General features: G+C 46.2%; 1 protein-coding gene across 1 annotated transcript; it reads right to left on the bottom strand.

Annotated features, from left to right (window-relative positions):
- Nucleotides 1-1834: 1834 nt before the first annotated feature.
- Nucleotides 1835-25266, bottom strand: tspan17 (tetraspanin 17). The gene is made up of 8 exons (XM_076041606.1): nt 24506-25266; nt 14713-14763; nt 12410-12556; nt 10900-11070; nt 10329-10454; nt 9920-9967; nt 7450-7566; nt 1835-6922 (listed from the first exon to the last, which is right to left on the bottom strand). The coding sequence occupies exons 1-8, from the start codon at nt 24590-24592 to the stop codon at nt 6857-6859; spliced, it is 813 nt and encodes a 270-aa protein (XP_075897721.1). The 5' UTR covers nt 24593-25266; the 3' UTR covers nt 1835-6856.
- Nucleotides 25267-26331: the final 1065 nt, after the last annotated feature.

The following is a 26331-nucleotide window of genomic DNA, read 5'->3' as shown; positions in this document are numbered from 1 at the left end:
CCATCAGATAGAGGGGATGATGTCACTGCCATATGCCATTAGCGAACGCCAGACCAGAACAAACATGATCTAAATCTAAAGAGGGAACATTTCTTCCCATCAGCGCTCACTTTTTCTGGCGGTGAACTTTCGTTGTGTTCATCAAAGAAACAAAAGAAAATGCTTTTGACTCCTTTGAACAAACCGCAAATTCCAGCGGCTGAGTTCAGGAACCCGGTGAATCAGCCTCGCGTGTCATCATCAGACAGGCCGTCGGAACACAGCTGGACTTCTGGCAGAACTTGCCGTCGTCTATAGGGGGACAGGAAAAAGGGAGGGAAAGCAAAAACAGCTGGAGCGCTAATTAGAACGGCGTCCGCGATGCGCGAGCGTCTTTTAACGATCCTCGCTGCACAGCGTGACATTGTCGTCCTAATGATCCTGCGTTTTCCCGTGGAGCCACAAATGATCAGAGGGCGTAATAACAATAATCACAGAAGGACATCAAGGAGAGGAAGGAGCGAGTGGAGCAGCCGCAGTAGCTGGAGGACCAGGAGGAAGCACGCAACAGGTCCAATGAAAACAAAATGGAGAAATGCTCATGTCACAAGTTTCACGTTCTGTTTGCTTGTTTGGAGCAGCTCCAGGACAAAAGGGAGCGCGCTCTCTCTCTCTCACACACACACACACACACACACACACACACACACACACACACACACACACACACACACACACACACACACACACACACACACACACACACACACACACACACACACACACATCAAGCCAGAAGCTGTTTGGCTGATCCTGATTACATTTCTTCCTTTCAAAAGCCACTCCAACAGGAAAATGTCACTGGTCGCTGCAGTGAATGGAGTAAATCCTGGACGGCCGCTTCCTCCCTTTGATGGCGAGCATCTTAAGGAGGCGATAGTAGTAGGCAGCTCAATGGGTTGCTTTAAAGCTCCCCTCAAAAGGAGGGAAAGAAAGACAGAGAATAACAAGCCACAAATGTCAAGAAACACTCGTCCCTCAGGAGTCGCCTCATTTCTCATTTTGATCTCCTCCCTATTTTAGTTGAGACAGCTTACGCATCCATCAGGACTGAGGCCTGAACTCATGAGGGGAGAGAGAGGAACGATTTTTACATTCAAACAGTTTGTCTCCCCCTGTTGGATGACTTTGAACAGCCAAAATGGGAATAGAGGGTTATTATTTTCTCATGATCTTATGAACACATAACACAGCTGGAGGGGGTTTCGTTGGTGAGAACATGAAAACTGAGCGGGCGACCCTGGAGCGAAACGCAACGCGCAGAATTATTTTCGGAGGATTCTTGAGGTGAAACAAGCGAAGGGACTGGAAACCGATACGCCCTTTAAAATGAAAGCATGAACAACCTGAGTCATAAAGGCTTTGGTTTGATGCAAGAGTGCGTTTACTTCAAAGTGATTTGAGGTTATCAGACTTAGAACTTCCAGACGAGCACCTCTGAAACGTGGAGATTAAATGTGCTTCACCAAGATGCACATTAATGGGATAAAACTGTTGGTGACAACGTTCACAATTTTGGCATGTTTCAAAGATGATCCCGATCTAAAAACAATGTAGCTGCATCAGACATACGCAAGCATTGCATTTTAAGTCTATTTGTTGTAAATAATAACTAAGAAGTGTGAATAAGTGTGCGTGTACCTTGAAGACTGACGACTGATTCTTAATGCAACACATCATAAATACATGGAGGAGACATTTTTCCACCACTGTACGAAGCAAAACAGAACTTCAGCTAAACCTTCATACGCAGCGATTTTCTTGTGTCGTGCGGTTTCAAGGACGGACTCCAGTGTTTTCATAAACCCTTTAATATATGAAAGAGGCATATCGTAACACAATGTACAGTGTAACAGACCGTGTCCCACAGCTTCCATACACATTTCTTTTAACAAGGCTACAAGTCCGCGTCGACAGGTCTAAGAGATAAACACAGCTGCTGCAAGATCGTCGCGTTCCACCGCGATCGACACACGCAGGTGGAAGAAGGAGAAGAAGGAGAAGGAGAAGGAGAAGTAGAAGTAGAAGTAGAAGAAGAAGAAGAAGAAGAAGAAGAAGAAGAAGAAGAAGAATATTTGGAATGGTTTCCTCCAGGCTGAAGTGACTCGCCGACTGTCCAAAAGAGAAAAAAAATATATTCATATGTCTATCTGAAGAGAAACCGCTCTCGCTGGCGGCCTGGAAGAGCAGAGGCACTTCCACCGACATCACATTGTTTTTAAGTCGTCTTCGCAAATAAGCCAATTACGCCGCCGCTCTCGTCCCCCATGTGAGCGGCGCCGCTCACCTCCGAGAGGGAGAGAATGAAAACAGGGGCGTCTCGCGGTGGCAAAAGGATTAGGGAGTATGACAGCCACTGAGGGTTTGTAGTGGATGCGCGGAGCAAAACAAAAGGAGTGCGTTTGTGTGGAACACACGCAGCATCACCGAAACCTGGACAAATAGAAAGCCGGGATTCTGATGTTCTGATTTGTTTACTTGCTCGTTTGTGAGGATTAAAAGTCTTTTCTTTTCTTTGTGTTTGCATATAAATTGTGTTTGTGTATCTGCTCATGCATGAGGCTAAAAAAAGGAAAATTAAAATAAAAATAAAAGGCTCTTTCTCTTTTGACGTCTATGCTAAGAAAGTCACTAAATCCAACTCTCTCTAATTCACATTTCTGAATTTCACTTGGGCAAACAAGTGGGAGCAAAAGAAAAAAAAAAAGAAATTAAATGGGGGTGGAAGGGGGGGGGGGGGGGGTCGACCAGCGAAGCACGAGCTCCATGAGGGCGTTACATTCACGCACGAGGCTGCTCCTCCTCTGGAATGGTTCCAGTGCCGACAGGGAGGCGGACAAATCAGCCGCTTGTTTCATGTTGAAAAGGCCATTATGATAAAAGCACAAAGGATAATTAGCACGCTTTCTGTCTCCGCTCCCATTTCACTGCATTAACTGGCGGGGGGGGGGGGGGGGGGGGGGGTGGCAGCGGAATTACCCCAAACACGGTCCGGCAAGACAAATTTATTGAGATAGCGCTAAAGTCCCGCCAGTGCCAGCGCTCCCAATTACCACGGCACGACGGCACTAATTACCAAGGTGACTGTCTGGTTATTAGCACAGCACACACACACACACACACACACACACACACACACACACACACACACACACACACACACACACACACACACACACACACACACACACACACACACACACACACACACGGAAGGAAGCAAGTAAGAAAGAAAGAAACGTAGGAAGGAAGGTAGAAAGAAAGAAAGGAAGGAAGGGAAGGAAGGAGGGAAGGAAAGGAAGTAGGAAGGAAAGGAAGGAAAGCAACTAGGAAGGAAGGGAAGTAGGATGGAAAGGAATTTGGAAGGAAGGGACGGAGGGAAGTAGGAAGGAAAGACGGCAGGAAGGAAAGGAAGGAAGGAAGGAAAGAAATGTAAGAAGGAAGGTATGAAGGTCGAAAGGAAAGTAGGTAAGATGAAGGAAGAAATGAAGGAAGGAAACGTAGGAAGGCTGGAAGGAAGGTATGACGGTAGAAAGGAAGGTAGGTGGGATGGAAGGAAGGAAGGAAGAGTGTTCTGCTGCTGCTGCTGCTGCAGGTCTGCACTGCAGCAGCAGCAGCAGCAGCAGCGACACCCGTGGCCTCCATCTGCTGAGTCTCAACATCACTCACGAGTGCACGAGCCCTCGACTCGGTCAGCTTCAGCTCGGACTCTAGCAGATGGCGCTCTTCCTCCTCCTGCCCTCCCTCCTCCTCATCCTCTCAAGGGGGTGAAGGGACGTTTTTAAGATCTTGAGTGCGTGTGATCCAATTGGGGGGGGGGGAGATGAAAACACTTCAAAAGAGTCAAAGCCATTAATCACAACATCTGTTCCGTCCCACTTCTGAGGAGAGAGATTTACAGCGGGAAGGTGAGAGCGGTGATGAGGGAGGGGCGACGCTGGCGCTCTGCTGGCGCTCTGCTGGCTTTATCCTGACATCCACAACAGGTCCATTTACTGAAGTTAACCAAAAAAAAAAAAAAAAAAAAAAATTCAAAGCAGCCGCTAAGAGGAAAAAGTGCCGGAGCTGCGTTTCATCCTGTCAATGTTTGTGCATTGTTGCGACAGGGAAAAAAGAGAAGGTGTGATTCATCAGCACGGCGGAGGTCCTTCTCTCCCTGGTCACAGCTGAAGCGGCCGAGCAGAGTGGAGAACGAGCCGCTCCACCGGCGGAGCACCACTTTAAAACTGAGGGGAGGAGTCGCCAGGGCCCACGGGGACGCCGCAGGTGCAGGCGCGACGCCCCCTGGTGCTCGCGACGACTCGGGCAGCTCGCATTTGGAAGCGAGGTCGGAGTCGCTCGGAGCCAGTTTGACCGAGAGGAGAGCAACACGTAGCAGCTGCTGAGAGGGCGAGACGCTCCGACTTAACGACTCCCAGCGTGTGAAGATACCCGGCGGGCTTGAATGTGCGCAGCGGTTTGAAAACTCGTTACTTGTGTGAGGAAGAGGAGGAGGAGGAGGAGGAGGAGGAGGAGGCCTGATTGTGGGCACGGGACCGACTGCGAAAACCAGCTCACACACTCATGGATGCGAGCTTGGACATTCTTGGACATTCAGATCAAAGCTGTGAGGACAGATTAATATTATTATTATTTCTGTTTGTTTTGAAAAGGAACCATGACTGAACTAAAGTGAGCTATAGTGTAAACGTGTAAGTACAACTCATCCCTCGGCTGTAAAAGACAAACAAACAAACAAACAAACATGTTAGACTGTCGTAACATAACACCCGACTCAGTTAGCGTGCTATCATATTAATAATCTAGTTAAAGCATCTTTCACCTTATACTGAGGCCACCGCTAATATCAAAGGTAACAGCATGTTTACGATTACTAAAAAAATCAAATAAAAAAAATTGGCCCCCCAAAAAAAGGACATAGATGTATGAAAGAGGATTAGGATTTTTATATCAGTTGAAATTTCGTGAATGACGTTAAAATTTCGTAAAAACTTTGATGTAAAAAAAGACAAAATGTTGTGAATAAAGAAGAAATTTGTATTCCACTAGACTTGTGCACAAAGCCCTTTGATTTTATTCTCACCATTTTGACTTAGTTTCAAGTTCACATTAATTGCAAAATTTCAATTTCAATCACAAAATTTTGTCCTTTTTACGTCAACTTTATCCTCGAAATTTTGACTTCAATCTCGAAATTTCATATTTATTCCCGTAACTTGGGAAAAAAAATTCTATCTTAATGTTTTTCTCTTCTTGTGGCCCTGCTCCTCTTCCTCATTAATGCAAAGGTAAAAGCATTAGTGTTATTTTTCTTCTTCTTTTTTTAAGTTTTAGTTTTGAAATCTTCATTTGTTGCACTCCACATCGTAAGGAGACAATATATTAACGCTTTAGCTGTGCATCAATTACAGCGCCTGCTGGCTCTCTCCCCCACATCATTTGGTCTACAACTGCCAAAAAAAAAAAAAACCCTCCCACAACATGAAGAACGTGCCAGAGGTAAAAACAGGTGCAGCATGAACTCCAACAGCGGATCTAGAGTAAAACAGTTTCAGGCTAATCTTACTACGCAGGGTTAAGAAATATAAGACAAAGGTGGCGACGGAAAGGTCAAGTGTCAAAGAAAAACAAGGCCCCAAAGTCAGCATCCCATGTGCCTGAGGGATGCTCAGAGAAAAACAACTTTCTCTCAAGGAAACACAGACAAACAAACACGTTTCCTCTTCCGCTCGTGGTAGAGTTACAATCCGACGCCGCGCCAAAGACCTTAGGTTTCGCACAACATCCTTGGAGGAAAAAAAATAAAAATTCGAAAAAACAGATAACACAACCACCGGAGGACAAACTGAGAGCGAGTGTGGTGATCCTCTGCATAAAATTAGCAAATCTAAATTCAGCAGACACGGATGGAAAATAATAATAATAATAATAACAGATATGGTTTTGAACGTCGGCAGAAAGCGTCTTGTTCCGGCCAGGCCCTGAGGTATCGTGAGTCGGCGGGGTGGGGTCCGTGAAAACACAAGGGAGACAAAAAAAAATATCACTGGAAATGAATGGCACTTTCTTTTTACATTTAGCTTTCCACTTGAAATGTTCCTGAAATATTTTTGACGTCACTGTTTATTCTTTGTTCTTTGTCAGTGTTCAGAGTCGTCGTAGTGGTCATAAAACAAAAAAAGTCACAACAGAAGGGGGCGGGGGGTGAGAAGTGAGGGTGGGCCATGTCGCGGGGGGTTCCATGTGTCTGTTGGCCAGCTACCCATCATCCCTTGCAGCAGGAAGTGGGCAATAAGTAGGTTAAAAACAGGCTCGTCGTCCGTTTCTTCCTTTCATCCATGGCTTCTTAATCTCCCAGCTGACAGGAAGTAGTTTTTGTGCAACCCTGACCCATAAATAGAAGTGTCCCAACAGAAAAAAAAAAAAACAAGATAAAAAAAAAAGGTGTCGGGGGGGTCAAAGTAATAAAGTAGGCAGGAACGTCTTCTGTGTATTTGGGTTAAAAATTACCAACCGTGTGGTAAAACAAAGTGTTTGGTTGTTTTGTTTTGTTTTTTGTGCGTTTGTTTTCTCGCGACTCCACACGAGACCAAGTAGAGAAGCAGTGTTTGTGTTTTTCCTGCACATTTCATTTTTTTCTTAAAAAAAGAAAAAAAAGAAAAAAGAAATGTGTATAACAGTTTTTTTAGGCTCTCCAGTCCGGAGCTGGACGGGACTGTTAAGTGTGCTGCGTTGACCTGGCGTGAGGAGAGTGAGGAAGGTCTGTGTGGCGGTGGTGGAGCCGCATCATACTCGGCTTCCTTCCTTCCTCTCCCCGTCACCAGTTGGCTTTGACCGCTTTGACGTCGCTCACCAGGTTCTGAGCGAGACAAATCCCGAAGATCTGCCAGGGGGGAGAGAGAGAGAGAGAGAGAGAGAGAGAGAGACGCCAGGCGTCAGCAAGTGGAGGCAGCGTTTGCTGCAGGGGCGCGCTGCCACTTTCCACCAGTAGGTGTCAGTAAAGGGGCAACGTTTGAGCTGGGCGAGACTCCCCGTTTCAAAAATGGTGTTGTGGCAGAGACGAAGTCGTCGCTGAGCGGCGCTGAATGAAAATCAGTGCATCTCTTTCTACAGGTTTTTGTGGGTTCCGGTTCTAAGCATCTACTCCTGCTGCTCAGTTGTCAGCCGTAAAATGACTCAGTGAAGCAGAATGTATAGACAAACACTGAAACAAGCATTCTTGGGAATAACAGACACGCACAGCTGACGCAACAGATGCAACTCAACAGACAACTTGAAGGCACTTTGAGGCCCTGCAGAGCCGTGCAAACATCATGAACATTACAGTAAACACCATTTCTGAGACATGAATAAAACACCATTACAATCAAAATGTGCACCATATCCGCAAAGGAGTCGGGTTTGACTCACCTGTAAAAGTGCAATACCAACAAAAATGCCAGCGACGATGATCAGGTTGTCCTGGAGCCACTTCTCAAACTGCCCCACGCAGCCTTTAGTGTAGATGTACTTCTGACGTTCCAGTTCCTGCAAGAGAACAAAAAAGAAACAGAGGGATGGATGAGTCTGAAGGTTCTCAGTCACCCGGGTCATCTCGAAGCAGAAGAACTGGACTTGTTCTTGGGATCTTGAAGATCCGGAAGGCTTCTTCAGGTCTGGGGGTGTTTGGCAATACGTCTACGTGAAGGTTCTCAGCCATCCAGCTCATCTCGAGATGCAGAACCAGAACTGAAGAAGCCTTTCGGATGGAAGGCCAAACGTCTACAAGATTGCAAGAGCCGGTCCAGTTGCCCCAACTTAGTCCTTCTACTTCGAGAGAGGAGGAAGTTAGTTTAAATGCATCTGAACTGAATTTAATCGCATTAAAAATTGGTCAGCGGCAAAAAAAGGAGGCAATGTTTTTTGTTTTGTTTTTAAATAATAATGATAGTAAAAAAAAAAAATCATCACAGCTCTGACCTATGACTAAGATGAGTCAAAACAAACAAGGCCAGATAACGGTTCTGCTCAATCACTCACGGCTGACCAGGGCCCGAGCCGAGAGCCGCCAGCAAAACACTGAGTCACTCTTGACTTAAGATTGCAGCGTGTCAGTGGCAGGAAGTGATGGGAGGAGGGGGGAGTGAGGTGGGAGCGGGGGGGGAGTGTCAGGCCAGGCTTCAAGGGTTCCCGGCGGGGTGAGCAGACGGGCGGGTGAGGCCGCTTCCTGTTGCTGCACCGACGCCACTGAGTCACGTTTGTGTTCTTTAGAGAGGTGAAAGTGTAGGTGCAATTCAGAGCAAAGAATAAAAATGATGCAAACAAGATTGTTTACAATGCTCTTGTTAGATAGATAGATAGATAGATACATACATAGATAGATAGATAGATAGATAGATTAATAGACTTTGTATTGATCCTAAATTGGGGAAACTGTTGTCCACTGTTGCAGCACTAAAAAGACCAAAACTACACAAAAATCACTACAAGGAATCGTCAAATGAATTAAAACAGAACAAAACCTGGAAAAAACCTTTTGCTCCGCTCCCTAAAAGCCACCTTTTCAGCAGCAGGGGGGTCCCCTGGCAGCCAGTAAAACACACAGTTGTGTTGTTCCAACCGTGTGGAAAAAAACGTCCTGTGAAGCTATTTCAGCGCCGCCGCCGCCTCCCCCACGACCCCCCCTGCTGCCTTTGTTGTGCTGCAGAGCCTCCCCGTGTCTCCTGCTCTTCCTCTTTCACAGGAAGCTTGTGTCGCCTTGTCAGCAAGCTGTTGCGCACGTATGCCGGACAACGCGACAGGGGACACACACACATACACACACACACGCACGCACAAAGAAGACAGGATTCATTCCAAACCGGAGGCAGGTGGCACGGCGTACTGCCGCACGCCTAGCAACAGGACTCTCTCTGACTGCAGTGCAGTGCGTCGTAACCACCACACCCACACACACACACACACACACACACACACACACACACACACACACACACACACACACACACACACACACACACACACACACACACACACACACACACACACACACACACAGAGGGAGGAGGAGGAGGAGGAGGATGGGTAGGGAGAACCCACTGAGTCGCCAATTACAGAGTGGCAAGGCGGCTCTTCGGGGCTATAACTGGAGCCTAATTATCCCCGTGAGAAGAACAATCTGTCATTACGGCCCTGTGACATCAAAACTCCATACATTCTCCTGCGTTTTATCCGCAAGGGACTTTTACTTTGCAGCCGCTTCTCCAGGCAGGCAGCTGAAAACACATTCCAGCGGCTCCTCTGGTTAGATCCACTCCGGCATTAACGCACTTTACTGGGAGCAAACGAGCCGTTGACCCTGATTGCCGCTTCACCTTAAAAATGACTCCGATCATTTGAAGTCAATGGATTTTCAATCCGGCCGGCTCCCCCAGTTAGCAGCTTTGTGTCTTAACCAGAAGGTTGGCAGCAGCGGCGCTCAATAAGGCACTAACGCCAGCAGTGACCAAACAACATTTCTCTGTTCGGTTGTTTAAACGGGATTCCCAGGAGGGGCGGAATGGAAAGATTTTGCGATCCTCTACGATTCTGGATTGATTCCTAAACTTTGAAAATCTGTTTTCATTCATTGTTTTGCTCCGTCTCTCTACACACCCTCACAGGCTTCCATACACAGCGTTGCAGCGTTGAAAATGGTTTTGAATCGAGAATCCATTCCAATCCCCCAAAGATTCACGTTCCTAATTTCCAGGAATAATCAAATCTAGGGGTGTCATTATTTTTTTAGTAAATCTAAAAAAGAATCTTCAAAAAAAAAAAAAAAAGAGGGAATCCTTGAATGTTTGACAAGCAGTGTGTGTGTGTGTGTGTGTGTGTGTGTGTGCGTGTCCTGAGTACAAACCGGCTGGAGCCGCACGTCGTAGCCGCACTGCGTGTTGATGACATCTTCCTGTAAGACAGAACGCAGTAAATGTCAGCTCATCCGCTTCAGTCACAGGTCACCGACTTTGAGATGCGATTCGAGTGCCGTGAGGGAGGAAGCGGAACGGCGAGTTCCTGAACATCGAGCGCCGACGGCTCTGAAGTTGCGGGAAACAAACTAGTTCCGGCTGTTGACAATTTAAAGTGTTTATTAAGGTTTTTGAATATGACCATTTAGAAAAATCCAAAAAAGTTGCATTGAAAAGAGCTTTTTTTGTTACATTATTACTTATTTTCAAATATTTTCATGTTGATTTGAGAAAAACCGTGAATTTATTTGATTTTATTTCCGTTGATTTTATCATCCGAACCCTGTCAGGTTGACTCACCGCCGGGTCTTTGACGCAGCAGGAGAAGGGAACTCCACAGCGCTCCCTGCTGGGGTTGAGGTCAGTGCAGTTGAAGTAGATGTTCAGGTTCCAGTCGTCGGGCCCGTGGGCTCCGCAGCAGGACCACTGGCAGGGCGACGACAAGAAGGAGGGATTTAAAGAGCCACGTCCAGTTAGCAGACAGATTTACTCCCCCTGATCTGGTCCTGGAACAGCCGACTGGAGGCTGGCTGGGCTCTCGCTGCCTGGGACCGCTAGCCAGCGTCCACGGCCAAGAGAGACGTCCCAGGCACGAGGCGAGCTAATCGCCTTTATAGTAGGAAGTGGCGGAGCCAAGTGTTTACACTCAGGAGCCAATTATCTGAACCGATTCATTCACTCAAGCCGACAGCTAGCGATCACAGTCGCCGCACAGAGAGGGCAGCCTTCTCCAAAACAACACAGCGGAGTGAGCACCAGGAAGAGTGAGAATGGAGCTGTTTGATTGGAGCTTGAATGGGTTTGGTCGTGGCTGCTGGGTGGGGGATTGGGAGAGGGGGCGGGGGGAGTGTCAGGTGGGGCGCGGACTCACGTAGTCCTGGGCGAAGTCGATGAGATTCTGCAAGTCAATGTCGTCTCGGTACGCCTTGACGTTGTTGTTGATGAAAAAGTTGAGCTGATCTTTGATCCAGTCTTTAAAGACGAAGGCGAGGATCCCCGCCGTCAGCTCCAGGAAGAAGATCAAACCCAGGAACACGGAAAACTGGAGGGGAGGGGGGGGGAAACAATGAGCAGCGACTGTCACTTCAGCGGTGGCAGCAAAAAAAAAAGTCACAATTTAACATCTAAAAAGGAACATTTTTCCTTGCATCTCCTGTCGAAGAGACGGCGTGAGCAGAGCCGATGCAACGCCTCCCCCCACCCCCAAACGGGTCGGCGAGGCCGCTGCCGATTTGCTGAGCGCGAGCAGCGGCAGTGAAAACCCGCAGTCCCAGAGGTGCCTTTCTATCAGCCTTTTACAGTAAATGTAGGAAGAGCGGAGGAGACAGACGCCTGGCTCGCTGCGGCTAATGGACGTCAGCTGGGCTAAATGGCTGCTCGGCGTCGCCGCTGGCAGCAGGGCGAGACGCCGTTCTGACAGTCTGATGTTGTTTTCAATAATGGCCGGCGCAAAAAAAAAAAACAAAAAAAACAAAGCTCCCGATGAATGGAGTTGTCAAGGGTTTGCTGCGAACGCAGATGAAAGTAATAACTGGTGGCGCTCAACAAAGAAACGTAAGCCCCGGCTTTGAGTGAGCGTCACAGGGTGTGAGGAACAGAACAGTGCCTGTCATTTCATTTCATTCATTATTGTATGGATATATATCTATGTCCATATACACATATATATACACACATATATACATATACATTTATATACATATACATATACACAAACACTTTAAATGTTTAATACATATACATATATATATATATATACACACACATACATATTATATATATACACATGTATAGATATATACTGTATATGTATGTGTATACATGTATACACACATACTGTATATACATAAATGTATAGACATATATACAGATATACCAGATATACAGATGGACAGACAGACAGACAGATAGATAGATTCATTGATCATAGATTGGGGATATTTTGCTGTTGCAACACTAAAATTAAAGAACCAAACTACACAATAATCACTACGAGGAAGCTAGATACTGTAGATAGATAACGTATCCATTTCTATATAAAGACTCAGGGTCTGCTCCAGGTTTCTTCCTATTGTTGGGATGTTTTTTCTGGCCACTGAGGCTCCTTGCTTTCTCCGGAGGGATCAGTTGGTTTCTCTTTGATTGCTTGAAACCCTTGGTTTAGCGCGAGACAAATAACATTTGACTGATCTGAATGAAACAGGACTTGGTTGGGAAATAAGACAACGTGTCGTGCGGCGCAACTGCCTGCCACGTTTTCACTCCTTCACGACTCGACATCGCCCGCTGTATTTTTAGACCCGGTGTGAACCGAGGCGCTTAGATTGGTGTCGGGGTGTCGGGAGGTGTTGGTTTGCCCGGGGAGCTGGGAGATGGCTTACAAATTTGAGCAGGAAGGTGTTCTCTCGCAGGGCGCCGATGCAGCCGGCAAAGCCCAGGATGAACATGACCCCTCCGACGACAATGAAGAGCCACACGGGGTCGAAGCCCCCCAGGTCCGTGATGGATGACAGGTTGGCCAGGACGCCCTGAGAGAAAGGATGGGGGGTGATGGGGAGGGGAAACAAAAACAGTGGGTGAGTTCCAGCTCCAACTGTGGTACCTTCAACATCACTCCCTGTTTTGTCAGACAACAAAGACACCCTGCTGCACTGCAAAATATGATTATTATTAATAAATTGTTAATCAGTTTGCTTTGATTGCACTGCACGGCCAACATGCACTCTGTTCTGTGGCTGCTGCAACATTTGCAAATTGGGAATTGTATTAAATCACGCCATTAGAAGTGATAACGATACAAAGCCTACTGTGGTTGAAGGAGAGAATTGAAAATCATCGACTACTTTTTCTTAGGCAAGTTTTGATAAGAAATCAAGAAACAAAGGAGAAAAAACTTTTTAAAGAACTTGAAAAATATCAACCTGAGGCGCCGCTGGTCTAATTTGATTTCATAAGGTTTTATTTTACCCTGTTTATGAGCTTCAGTTTTCAACGTCAAGGTGTGCGTAGTGTGACATCCATTACTGTGGCTACATTCACGCTTTGAGGAGGTCGTTGCCGAGAGGAAACTGTGGTGTTTTGTGGATGAAGGAGGTAATATCTGACTTTCCACAGCAATGGGTTCTGTTATTCAGCATTCACTTCTGTGTGTATGAGAAATAATATAAGTAATTGGAAGACTACTATACATTTGTCTCATGGCCTTCAGCAATAGCAGACAACTGAGTTGTTTTCATAGGACATTAAAGGTTCTGCTCTCGGCTTTAATTGATCATCTGATTCGGGGAACGCTGCTGATGACGAACATGCTGCAAAATGAAAGCTCATTTGTGAACTCTGAGAAGTCTTTGACACTTTGACAACCTATTGGGTCGGTCCACCGCCTGCACATTGTCATTTTGAACGCAGGCGTGTTCAGGAAAAGACCTTCGGCAAAAGTTAGGTAAACATTCACCCGCGAACACGTGTCCCTTCCTGTCTGTGTGACCTGCCCTCACCCCTCCACCCCTCCACCCTCCACCCCGAGGCCACAGTGCAGCCAACAGGTCTTCCTGCCAGCCTCAGGTGGATTAGTGTTATCTAAAAAAAAAAAAAAAAGGAGAAAAGGCAGAAGAAGAAGAAAGCCTTTCAAAATATGTATTTATTCTGGCTTATTCCTTCATCTGACTTTCCTTGAAGGCGTCCCACTGACGCTCACTACAAACATGAGGGAACTCCTAGCAGAAGTGTCAGCCAGCTCGCTGCTGACACGTCTGCTAGGACGCGGTGCATATGTCCTCCAGTAAAAGCCTCCCAAAGCCAAACTCGGTGGCACCCACACGGCGGCAGCGTTCCCGCCCGTTCCCATTTCCAGTCGGGCCGCAAACAGAGCGCTAACGTTCGTGCGAGTTTTCGGGGAAGGGGAAGACAATGAGGCACTCTGCGGCCGGCGGGCTGGAAACCAGACGTAACGGCCAATAAGACTCTGAGTCTCCATTCACTCTGCCATTTCCCGTCGCTGCTATTCATCATTTGGCCTAATCCTTTCAAATTATTCATGCTGCTCTCACTGGGGCTCCTCGGTGCAGCAGCCCCCTGTTTGCACAAGTTAATGTCCACCCGTGGCCAATTAGCATTAGCTCTCACGCTGGCGCATCATCCTTCGCTAAACTGCCTGGTGCGACTAGACAAACTGACCGCTCATGCAGGAGGAAGGCTTAGTTATGAAATATGGCTCTGCAGCACATCATTGAAAAAACACTGTCTTGTTGGTACTTTTAGTTGGAAAAGGGGCAAATAACTAGTTTTCAATGCTAACTGATGCTTCCATGTTAGAGGCAGGTTTGAGATTGGTTCACGACTCTTATGTAGCTGCATGTTTCTCAAGCATTTGTTAAACTCTGCTGCAAACAGGGACAAAAAAGGAAGAAGAAAAAAATTGAGCACCCACACACAGAGTTACAGCATTGTGTGGCGGTGTGCTTCTGCTGAGCCACGACGTAGAGCAGAAATAGTCCCTTCTGCTCCCCGCCTCACTTCTTTTTATAGCTTTGTTTATTCTGAATTCTTTTCCACAAGGTGAAACTTTAAAAAATAAATAAATAAATAAAATAAATTCTTTCTCGGCCAAAAGTTCCAGACAAACTCCGGCAATGCCGTCGCAGTGCGTGATTGTGTCTGCGACGTACATGTGTTTTATACTTACCTTCTCCGCCCATGCCCACAGGCCGACGCTCAGGAATGCCGCTCCCAGCAACTGTAAACAAAAGCACAGAGAGGAGGAAGCGGTGAGGAGCGAGGCCGTGGAAAAGTGAAGACCTGGGAAATGATGAAGTCGGAATTCAGAGTCAAAAGACTGGAAATATCGCTGGGCGGCTGTGTGGGTGGGGCGCCTCCATGTTTGATTCACAGCGGTGCCGCCTTGGAACACACACACACACACACACACACACACACACACACACACACACACACACACACACACACACACACACACACACACACACACACACACACACACACACACACACACACTTTCTGACTGGTATGATGTTACACTCTGATTGATCTGTCGTAAACCCATGACATCACCTTTTCCTGGCACAGCCTCGCACAGCTCCAACACGTTGGAGGAAACACAAACACAAGACAAGCGGAGGCATCTCAAATAACCTCCATCGACTTGATCTGGCCAGAGAGCAGCTCTCCCATCACAAGCGGAAACAGAAGTAACAAGCTAGGCTTTTTTTTTCCCTTTCTTCTCCCACGTCGACGAAGGCAGTAAAGACTAAAAAAAATGAAATGTGTCCTAATGCACTCAGAGATGATTTGTGTGGAAGTAACCGCGCAACAGCCTGGTTTGTTGAGGTTGACGGGATTTCTGTACTTCTGGGCGAAACTAACATCCATCTGCAGGTAAAAACTATTTGCACCGGCCGGGTTAAGGACCCTTGAGGATCTAACGCCAGAGAGTTTAGAAAATCCCTGCAGTTTTCAGGCCCCTGAATCACCCCAGATCAACGGAGGACTCCTGGATTAGCGCATGGTCCCCAGAAAACGGAGACTTTGCAGGGAACCATCATCAAAAAACAGAGATTAACCCCCCAAAAACACACACGTAAATATGTATGCATGATTCTTTTCTAAGTGTGGCCTCACTTAAGGAATGTTATTGTCGAATCAATAGCCTAGCTGTGACAAAATGGCATTCCCCAGAGATCTGGGATGCTAATGAATTTAGCCGAGACACATCATAATGGAGGGGCCTGTAATATAATAGCTCCATTTATACTGGGATGGATTATATTGTTAGGGGGCTGATTAAATCACACTAAGCAGGTACAACGGTGGCAATCTGTCAGCCTCACATAACGAGACGGGCAATGCGACAATGTGCCCAACAGTCGCAGCAGCAGCAGCAGTGACAGACTGAGACTGAGCAGGGCAGCGACCTGCCAGTGAGTGCAGTCAGTAGCACCAGTGCTGCAGTGAAAGGTGTGTTTGCTTAAATTGGGAAATGACGCGCGGGACGAGTCGAGGTAAGCAGCTGGAGATCAAGTAGAGGAGATTAGACTAGCAGCGGCGTACCAGTATTAAACCGTTTAGCCTCTGACTCCGAATAATCCCCCGAGATAAGAGAGAGCATAAACTATCCTGACAGAGGAAGCGGCTCCCGACTTACTGCTGCTACTGCGGATCTGCACCCACACGGTCATCTCCCACCGTACTGCGGCAAAAGCCAACATCGAAGTGTCGTGAACGAAAAAATAAATGTTACACAATGGTGCTATTTCCCAGCCCTGAACCCACACATAAACGGACACCTTAAAATGCAAACACTGATGGGTCGTGAACGCAAACAAATGTTACACGTTGCTGTTATTTCCTGATCCTCAACCGACACATGAAGTGGCACCTTAAAATGCAAGCTAGACAAATTGTGGATAAAGTCAGTTTCTGTTCCTGCTCGTTTATCTCTGGTGTGAAATTGAACATTTCAGACACAGCGCACCAACCTCTCAAATACCAAAGATCCGTTCAAGAAAACTGAGAGCTATAGTTTACTTTTCAAACAGGGATACTGAGGCTAAGAGAGGAAGTGACAACGGTCAAGGACAAATGGAGGGACACCGACTTGTCTTGGTAATGTTCAGAATTTTACCAAAGTATGTCAAAGTTTCAATTCCAGACCAGTTCTTTTCAATAATGGACATCACTGACATCGGCAACCGTCACAGCTACTAATACCAATTTGGATTCAAAGCTGAGGATGTTAAAACGCCAATACATGAATGAATGAAGGCCAGACTATGGAGGACTCGGTATCAAAGAACACTGTGGCTATTCAACTTTCCATCCAAGCCCTACTGCATTTAAACAAAACAACATTTACAAGAGACATGAAAGAGTAACGCTATGTTAAGAAATGAAAATGTATTTACTGTTTGCTCAGCTAAGCTTCTTGCAGAGAGCATTGTAGAGTAACTACAACTTGGCAGTGCTGTTTAAATATCATACATTTAATATTTACTGGCCCATAATTGGCCGCAGCTAAAGTTAAATACCCCGACTCTACAATCACCCACTCACTGCAATTCAACATCCTGAAATAATTTCAGATACTTTTCACCCTTTAACCAAATTTACTCCGGGAATGAAAACTGCTGCTTTCAGCTCAAAGTAAAGTTCTGATCCACGTGAAATTGCACAACACTAAAAGCAGCACTGTTGCAGCCTCCAAACTACAGAGCATGCGAATGAAAGTATGCCATCCAAGTTAAAACATGTAATATGGAAGCTTGTAACATCGGTGCCCCATCATGTCATGCACACATATATAATCTGCCAATCGCAGGATCCAAGTTTTTCTAAGATAATTGCAGCACAGCTGCTTGCGAAGGTCTACTGAGTCACCGTGTTAGCGGCCAATGACGCTACGCCCTCCAAGCTCCACTTAAACTGCTCATTCCATTTTCTGATTGGCGGCAACTGACTGGTGAGAGGGCGGCACGGGCAGTGATCTCAGCCTTAAACACTGCTGCCCACCAGGTTAGCGGACATTCCAGGTGAATGACAGGGATAAACTCCCATCTCTCCCCCTCTGAACTCCACTGATCCTCCCTGCTGTGAACAGTCCAGCGCAGCAGGGAGACAGAAACAAAAAAGCATCTTTAAGCAGCTTGGAACCCAAAAATACTCCTTGTAGTCCCCAATTGTTTGAACTTCTGCTTGGTCGGACCAGATTACCATGCGCTGGCATGGCTGGCAGCACCGGAGACAACAGTGACAGCAGCACACGGTACATTGCTGCAACTCGTCATTCCGTTATCGTTGTCACTCAGCAACCTCCAGGGATTGAACTGGTAAAACGAAATAACTGATGCTCTTCATGGACAGCAGCACGGATTAAAAAAAAAATTCTGTGCACGAGGAGACAAGAATAAAACCATGATTTCATCTATCCATTACCGGGGCTGGTCTACTCTCATTTTCCAACTAGAAAGAAAAGAAAATCATTTTGCTTTCAAAAAAATAATGGACTGCGGAGCTTGATCTTCACAGTGGATCTTTAAGTCTCTGTGCCTTTCTCGACCGTGTGTCGTGTCTGCACATTGCTGCTGAGAGTGAAGCCAAAGTAAGTGAAAGTCGGGAGGAGCACACGGAGTCTGACTGTCTATGAAGGTTCTCAGTCAACCAAGTCATTGTCGTCTTTGTGGATAGTTGCGCGGCAAAGTGACCAGTAACCAACCGGTTGTGTTTGAACTGTTTACTCGCACATAGAAACAGTAGAAGTCTTGAGACTAATTATCCATTACTTGTTTCCACTTACAAACTTTTCTCTCAATGTAAACACACACACACACACACACACACACACACACACACACACACACACACACACACACACACACACACACACACACACACACACACACACACTGCTCAAAACAATAAAGGGAACACTACAATAATACATCCTGGATATCAATTAAGGAAATGTTCCAGTTGAAAATCTGTATTAATCACACAGTGGAATGTGTTGAGAACTTAATAAGATAGTCAATATAAAATTAAATTATGATCCCATGGGGGTCTGGATTTTGGATCCTACTCAAAATAAAAGTGGAAACTCAGAACACAGGCAGATCCAACTTCAGGAGAAATTCCTCAGGACGATTCAAAATGAGGCTCAGCAGTGTGTGTGTGGCCTCCTCGCGCCTGTATGACCTCCCTACAACGCCTGGGCATGCTCCTGATGAGACGGTAAATTGTCTCCTGAGGGATCCCCTCCCAGACCTGGATTAAAGCATCAGTCAGCTCCTGGACTGGTCTGTGGTGCAACGTGGCGTTGGTGTATGGAACGAAACATGAAGTCCCAGATGTGCTAAATTGGATTCAGGTCTGGCGGACGGGCAGGCCAGTCCATAGCAGCAATGCCTTCATCATGCAGGCACACTTGTGTGACACACTTCAGCCACATGAGGCCTGGCAGTATCATGCAACAGAAGGAACCCAGTGCCCACTGCACCAGCATATGGTCTAACAGCGGGTCTGAGGATCTCACCCCGGTACCTAACGGCAGTCAAGGTACCTCTGGCTAGCAACAAGGAGAGCTGTGCGGCCTTCCGAACAAATGCCTCCGCAAACCATTACTGACCCACCGCCAAACCAGCCATGCTGGACGATGTTGCAGGCAGCATAACATTCTCCACAGCGTCTCCAGACTCACGTCGGTCACGTGTGCTTAGTGTGAACCTGCTCTCATCTGTGAGGAGCACAGGGCGCCATCTTGATTGACTTGATTGCGTTGTTTTTGGTGCTTCCTTTATTTTTTTGAGCAGTATATGTATGAAAAGCAGCTGCTACTTTTCTTGCTGTCTGTGTTGTAAACAATGACTGCTGTCTTTTCACGCCTGCGTGACGCATCATTTTCGTCTTATTTCCATATACTTTTTGTCATTTGGTAATATTCTATTAATTCATTTAATTTGAAAATCGATCTGCATTGTGTTCTGAAAACAGTAAGTGTGTTTTAGCATTCATCAGGGTGCTGCAGGATCGGCAGCACGCGCTGTCCCTGCACACTACGCATAGATTGATAAATTCATTCCAGAGATAACAAAAGGTGAAATATGCCGGCGTAGGGCAGACGCACAGCACCAGAGAGACGCGGTCGGAATAATTATGAGTCAATGAAGGGAGTGCAGAATAACGTTCAAAATAAGCCACCCCGTGGGACCAAAACAACTTTTCTTACAGGGCCACAGCACAGCCGAATGCTCGGGCTGCCTGGCTTTGTTGAAGTCCACTTTTATTCCAAATGTAAAATTTGGATATGCACCCTGGTTCAAAACTGGTCAGATGAACTGACCCATCTTCCTCCTACTCCTGCTGCATGAATTACAAGTTATTGAAAGGGAGTTCTTTATCAACAAACGTTGTGAAAAGCACTTTCCACATTTTGAAAATTTCGAAACGTGCATTCCCTGCATGGATCCCAGCCCCACAAACGCCCGCCCGACAACTCACTTTCATCTAGACAATTGGGTTTAGATTAAAGTGAAGCTAGTGCTGCCTTTATACAACACCTTGCATCTATTCTTTCCATTCCACCATTTCCCCACAGTTTAATTTGGACACTCAAATTCAGGTCAGCCACTTGATTTCACAAAACACCTCCTGTGTTGTACTCTGTGTCAAAGCCTCTCTGAGAACTAACAGTGCTCCACAGATAATCATTGGGCTTTCGGTCCCACCCCCACCCTCCGCTCCCCCAGCCCCGACACTCTGGTTTGCTAGTTTATACCTCATTGCCTCTGTTTGTTTAGAGCCAAACATTTCTTAAACCTTCTGGGATTTATTACTTGAAAATCTCACCTGCTGGCATATTTCTTCCCACTCCGCCTAATCCCTCTTTCCCCTGTTCCTCTCTGTTTTGCTCCCTGTTAAGATAAACTTTAGCTGTAGCCACACTTTTGCCGGCATTTTTTTTTTTTTTTTTTGTAAAGGAGCACTTCACCGCCACATTTCATCCATGTAGTGAAAGAATTTGCAGTTACTTTTGAAAAAGCGACCGTGTGGACGGAGACAAAAATATTGTTTTGGTCGTTTACGGCCGGCTAGGTAACCATCAGATCGGGCCGACGCTGCTGCTTCTGCCTTTCAAGGCCACACCCACTACTTTCCAGTAGCGTGCTCGAGTAAGCACTCAAGTGGAACTGGACTCTGACTTGTAAACAAAACACAACCAACATGATTCTAAAGCCTTTAGCTCCCTTTGAGTTTCACAGTCCTTAAATGCAACTCCAGCGTGTCTCTGTGCGTACGTGCACAGTTTGGAGGTGATGTTACACCTACGAGCCTTGGCGCGGCAGATACAGCGATTTCTTCCAGAGGAAAAGTGGAAAAGGGACTCAATTTCCGTTTTTACAGCCAGACAAGCTGCTCCATCGCTCTCCTGCAGATTTGGTAGATGCATCCTCCTACTCCTCTTCTATGCACTTAAGAGCCTTATCTCTATATTCCAAATTGGAGAGGTAGTAGACACTGGTGGACTTCTGTACACACTGTGGGTTGTAGTCCTGTCCCCCTTTTCCTCAGTGGCATGCTTAAAAAGAAAAGTGCTACTTTTTCAGCCACTAACTCTTCCAAAACTGATAACGGAGAGTTTGTCATTTGACGTCAACAGAGCAGATTTTATCAATAAGGCAATTAGGCTACCTCGGGTCGGGAAGGATTAACCACATACCATTGCGCCAACGTAGAAATCAATCAAAGCTGGTTGCTAATCGGTGATCCCTTTAAATCGGCCTGTTTACTCTGTGAAGCATGAAGCTACGAGATGTGGCTGTCCTTAGAGTGAAAGGTCCCAGTCCATGTGGACAGAGATTATCTACAGTTGAGAAGATGCCTCGCTAAGACAGCTGATCCTATTAACCTCAACTAAGATGCAGACAACCGACATCCATGCTGCACGGACACACAACTCATGCACACTGACTGACATTTCACTCACTTGCAAAAAATGTGAATTTCTGGCATCCTTGTCCTTGCGATTGCGTACTTTGATGATCAATCATCCTTCAGATATTACACTTAGCCTGGTCTACACTTTAAAAAGTAAAATCAATATCTTCTTCGGGCAGAACAAGTTCCAGGGGCCAAAATGTATCTGGACGAATCAGGTCGGGGGCACTTTTGGGACATCTTGGTCCTGTTGAGCACTATTATCTTGTGTTTGAGATCATACCCAGATAGTAGAAGCTCAGCTGAGACAGAGCTCAGTTGGCAGACCGTCAGATAATATAAATCCACCTGAAAGTGGTCTGAGCCGCTCTGTTAACATTTGATTTTATCTTCTGCAAACAGTAAATACAGCCAAAAGAGAGAAAACACATTTGTCCTTTGGTATTCAACCGTCCATGCCGCTATTATTTATCTACCGCTAATCCTGCACTCACTCTAGGGGCAACAGCCACAGCATATCCCAGACAGTTAAGGGTGATGGTGGGGTACACCCTAGATCAGGGGTGGGCAATTATTTTTTGCAAAGGGCAACATGACAAACCTGAATCGTGTCGGTGGGCCACGGAAGTTTTGTCGACGGACCCGGGGGGTGAAATCACGCTTTCGTTGATGGGGACTGGGGAAACGCGCTATCGCTATCGCTATCGCTATCGTGCTAACGTGCTGACAAGCTTTCGGTGACGGCGGCGGCGGGGGGGTGGGTGGGTGATCAGCATCACGCGGGCCGGACAGAGACACGCAGCGGGCCGGATGTGGCCCGCAGGCCATACTTTGCCCAGGTCTGCCCTAGATTCTTAATCGTCAACATGGAGAAACCGCACTCCCAACTACTGACAATTTACAGTTGCCACCTTGCCTAATGTGCATGTCTCTGGACCGTGGGAGGAGGTTTAAGTACAGGGAGAACACACAAACGCCTAATGCAGAGTGGCCCTCTAGCTGTGAGGTCACAGTGGCTGGCCATCGTACCATGCAATGAACCAGAGAACCACATCTGGATAGACACTGTCTTCCAGCATCATAGCGGATCAGATCCCTACAAGAGTGACTTCAGGCTGCAACGTCACCGGTATAAGATGACATGGTTTTTTAACGTAGCCATTCTCTGCAGCCTTTATTTTGCATAGGGTCACATTAAAAATGACTGAAGACCATCGTTTTCACCACATGATCTGATTTGGTCTGATTGCGGCACAATAGTGAAGAACCCTCCCACAATCACCTCCGCGACTTGTTCACAGCTCGACAAGCTCCAAATTACAGCACGCAGAGACTCCAAACATTTCAGCAGCTTGTGTAGAAAATACGACTAATTACGAAGATGTGAGGTACACTTCCAACGCTGAAAGGAAAAGTGTGTTTTTCTAGGATGACACTCTTCCGGCTGACACTCTTCCAAGCAAACAACAGTGCTGTTAGAAATCACACAGAAAATCGGGCAATTCATCTTCATGCTGCATTTTTGTTCCAATCCTTCAAAACCCCAAAATGCATTCTTACTCAATTTAGGAAGCATTTTCAAGGATGACAGGACCGCAAGAGAAAAAGACAAATAGCCTGATTTGGGGTGGGGGAGTAAAACGCATCTCTTTCAATTTTTTGCACTGTCGTGTGTGTCAGATCCATTTTTCCCGGCACACAGACCAGAGTAAAACATCTTCAAGTGATTATTAGTGGGAAGCACTAGCAAGCTGGGACTTGTTTCCGCACTCCCACAAAGAGCCAAGGCACAGGGCTGCTAGCTTGGCCCTGGGTGTCAAGCAGTCTGAAAGAATGTAATATGGATCAGCCACAACACCACGCTTGTTTGACTCAATGTTTGCTCGTAGATTGCTCAGTCCAAATTAATTACAGAGCACTCAACGCTTGTGAGACACCACATTTTTTTCGCAATACTATCTGAGGGTGGAGATCCAGTTGCATGCGTGTGTGCAATAGGTCCATCCAAACGGGCCATGTGAGGGAGGGGAAAGAGAAAACTGAACATAGAATTACACCCAGTCCTCCCCCTTTGGTCTTTGTTACGTACACAGGTCTTTGTGCGTCTGTGTTGGTGTGTGAGTGAGAGAAACAATGCTGTCCCGCACAGACCGCGCACCACACTAGAGGTGGGGCTGAAAAGAGCGCTTGAAAAGAAGAGGGCTGGGTTGTATTCACGTCTCTGACGTCTCTGTGTGTCCCTCTCCCTCAAACAGCGTGTGGGAAGACCCTCTGGGGCACACAGACACACCATTCCTTCGTCCTCAGACATTATAATACACCAGCAGCAGAGGGGCGACACAGACGGCTGGAGAAAAGGGGGGTGGGGTTGGGGCGTTGGAGGGTGAGATAGACTGAACAGAGGAACTTTTCAGAATGAGGAGGGATGAAGATGGAGGAAGGCGTTGAAAAAGAGATGTGGGCTCACTCGCAGTCTTCACAATACAAATGATACCGCGGCTCCTCCTAAGTCTAACAAAGGTCCCAAGCTTTACGGCCAAGAGAAAACCAGAACAGAAATAAATGTAATTGACAGATATTTACAAGGTTGTTTTTCCAACCACCCCAAGAACCATTAATGGGGTTGTCTGCTGATTTTTTTTTTTCTTGAATTCAAAAAGTACAAAAAGTAACTGAATACACTGGAAGTTGTAAGAAAATGTCATGTCACTATCTCAATTTCAGGAAAACAATGCCAATGGCTCATTATTGTAGTGTACCACAGCAAAACTGACCTCACTCTCACGTCAGACACTGGCTCAATTTCAGTGACAAAATCGTTGAACAGTCATGCCAACCAGCAAAAAAATACTGAACTCTTTACACAAAACAATCAAGGTAGCTGGAGAAAGTTTTATAAATGAACAAAACTAATGCTCACCCCCCAAACCAGCTGCATGCAAATAAACGAGGAAAACTTCACAATTGTTCTGTTGGCTCTGTTTGTAAACATTTGGCAGAGAACATTACGTAGAAATATAGTGTCAACTTACCCAGAACAAAATGTTGAATCCAAATAAGAAGTATTTCACGCAGCAGCTGACTTCTGCTCCTTTAAAATGATGGTGTTTTCTGCTCATTCTTCCAAGGATGTTGGTGGCTAGCTATCCCGCTAGGCAAACTCCTACGACTGGGACTTCTAAAAGCTCGGCTAGAACTGCACTTCCTCAAAAACTGAAGCCGAAGCCCGCTCCATCAGTTAAACCACCCCACGTTTAGACGCCGGGCACCGACAAGTCAAAGAACGAACTCATACAGCTAATTTCTTTGGCCGTTGCTGACAGCTTGCTAGGCCAGCTAGCACCTAACTTCTATGATTAGCATTAGCGGCTAACAACAACAAAACCAGGGCGACTTTAACGGCATAGATATGCAGTTCGGCAGACGAACAAGTTGCTCGGCGGTTCTTTCCCCGCGTTCAACTGGAGACGCCGATAAAACAAAGAGTCTCCCTCAAGCTATCTGAACGTCTCCCCGTTTATCTCTGTTACCCCTCTGCCACTTGAGCGCTTCATCCTTGATGTTTTTGTGCAGTAAAACAAGCCTCTGCTGTCAGCCGAGCGATCTGCTGCCTGTGGCTCTCGCCCTTTTCACCTCAAGAGCGGCCTCTGGTGTCTCAGCGGAGATTTGCCACAGAGTGGGTGGCTGCCGGGCACAGTCAAAGTCGTCCTAATTTGACCTCCTTCTGTCTCATTTGCATGTTTGCTCGAAGTACACCTACTTACAGCTGAGTATACCGACGTAGAACAGCGACAGGGTAGAAGAGGCTGAAAATTATTTCACGTGAAAGAGGAAAAATTAATCGACAACTATGCTTTAAGGTTACTGGGCCCAGCAGGTGTGTTGTATTTCCATGTTATTTACTTGAGCTGTACATTTCAAAGTAAAAAAACAAACAAACAAACAAACAAACAAAGTCTGTGTGTTGTGTGTGTTTGCTTTAATTAAGGCTTTCGCAGAGAGAGCAGTTGATCACTGCTCAGCGTGTTAACATGTCAACATTTATTCATGACAAGTAAAACTTTTGCCATTTCTAAATCAACAAAGCATTTTTGTCAGAGTAGTATTGCTCACTGGATGAAAGAGGGAAGCAGACGGCTTTGTTGAAATCTGTACACAACTTACCACGTCGTGACCAGAGATGAAAGATTGTGGAAATGAAGGCAGGAAAGTGTCATTTGTCTTGGCGTTTGACTGGGGAAAACCTTTGGACTCTTGCGTGAAACATGTTCCGACTTGTCGCTGCAGTTATGTGGGAAGATGCAGGTTTTGGTGATAATGATTCAAGTGAAACAACATCATTTAAGTAATCTCACTTGCTCAGACAAGACTGTGCTACTATTACATCAATTCCTGTGCCAATGGACATTCTTCTTTAAAAGTATGATGTATAATTTCTTTTTTAGTTTTTGCTGCATTTTCATCTAACGCCCAAGACCTTATTGCAAAACTTCTATTTTCCATTTTCTGAAGTCGAGAATAAACAGTTGGATGTCCTTAGTTTTCTTTGAACTTCTGCTTGGAGTCCTACAGATGGCAGTCTATGAGCCTGTGATACTTATTTGACTTTTTTTTTCACCCTGAGGGGTTGCTGTTGGGCTGTTTCACTCATGTAACCATAAAAACCCAGTGCATTGCAATGGCCTTGGCACGTAATGCAGGACTGTAAAAATAAAGACGCAAGTCAGCAGCACTTATCTGCAAATGCTTGAGTTGGGGGTGAAAAAAGGCTGTTTAAACGCTTCTTGCAAAAAACATATTGGTGATTACATTTTACACAAATTTAAGATATGTTCATGACTGACTTACTATCATGTTG

Source organism: Nelusetta ayraudi, unplaced genomic scaffold (genome assembly GCF_046127955.1).
Source record: "Nelusetta ayraudi isolate G7.1 ecotype Tasmania unplaced genomic scaffold, CSIRO-AGI_Nayr_v1 ptg000068l, whole genome shotgun sequence".
NCBI lineage: Eukaryota > Metazoa > Chordata > Actinopteri > Tetraodontiformes > Monacanthidae > Nelusetta > Nelusetta ayraudi.
This window is presented reverse-complemented; position numbering and strand designations above follow the sequence as displayed.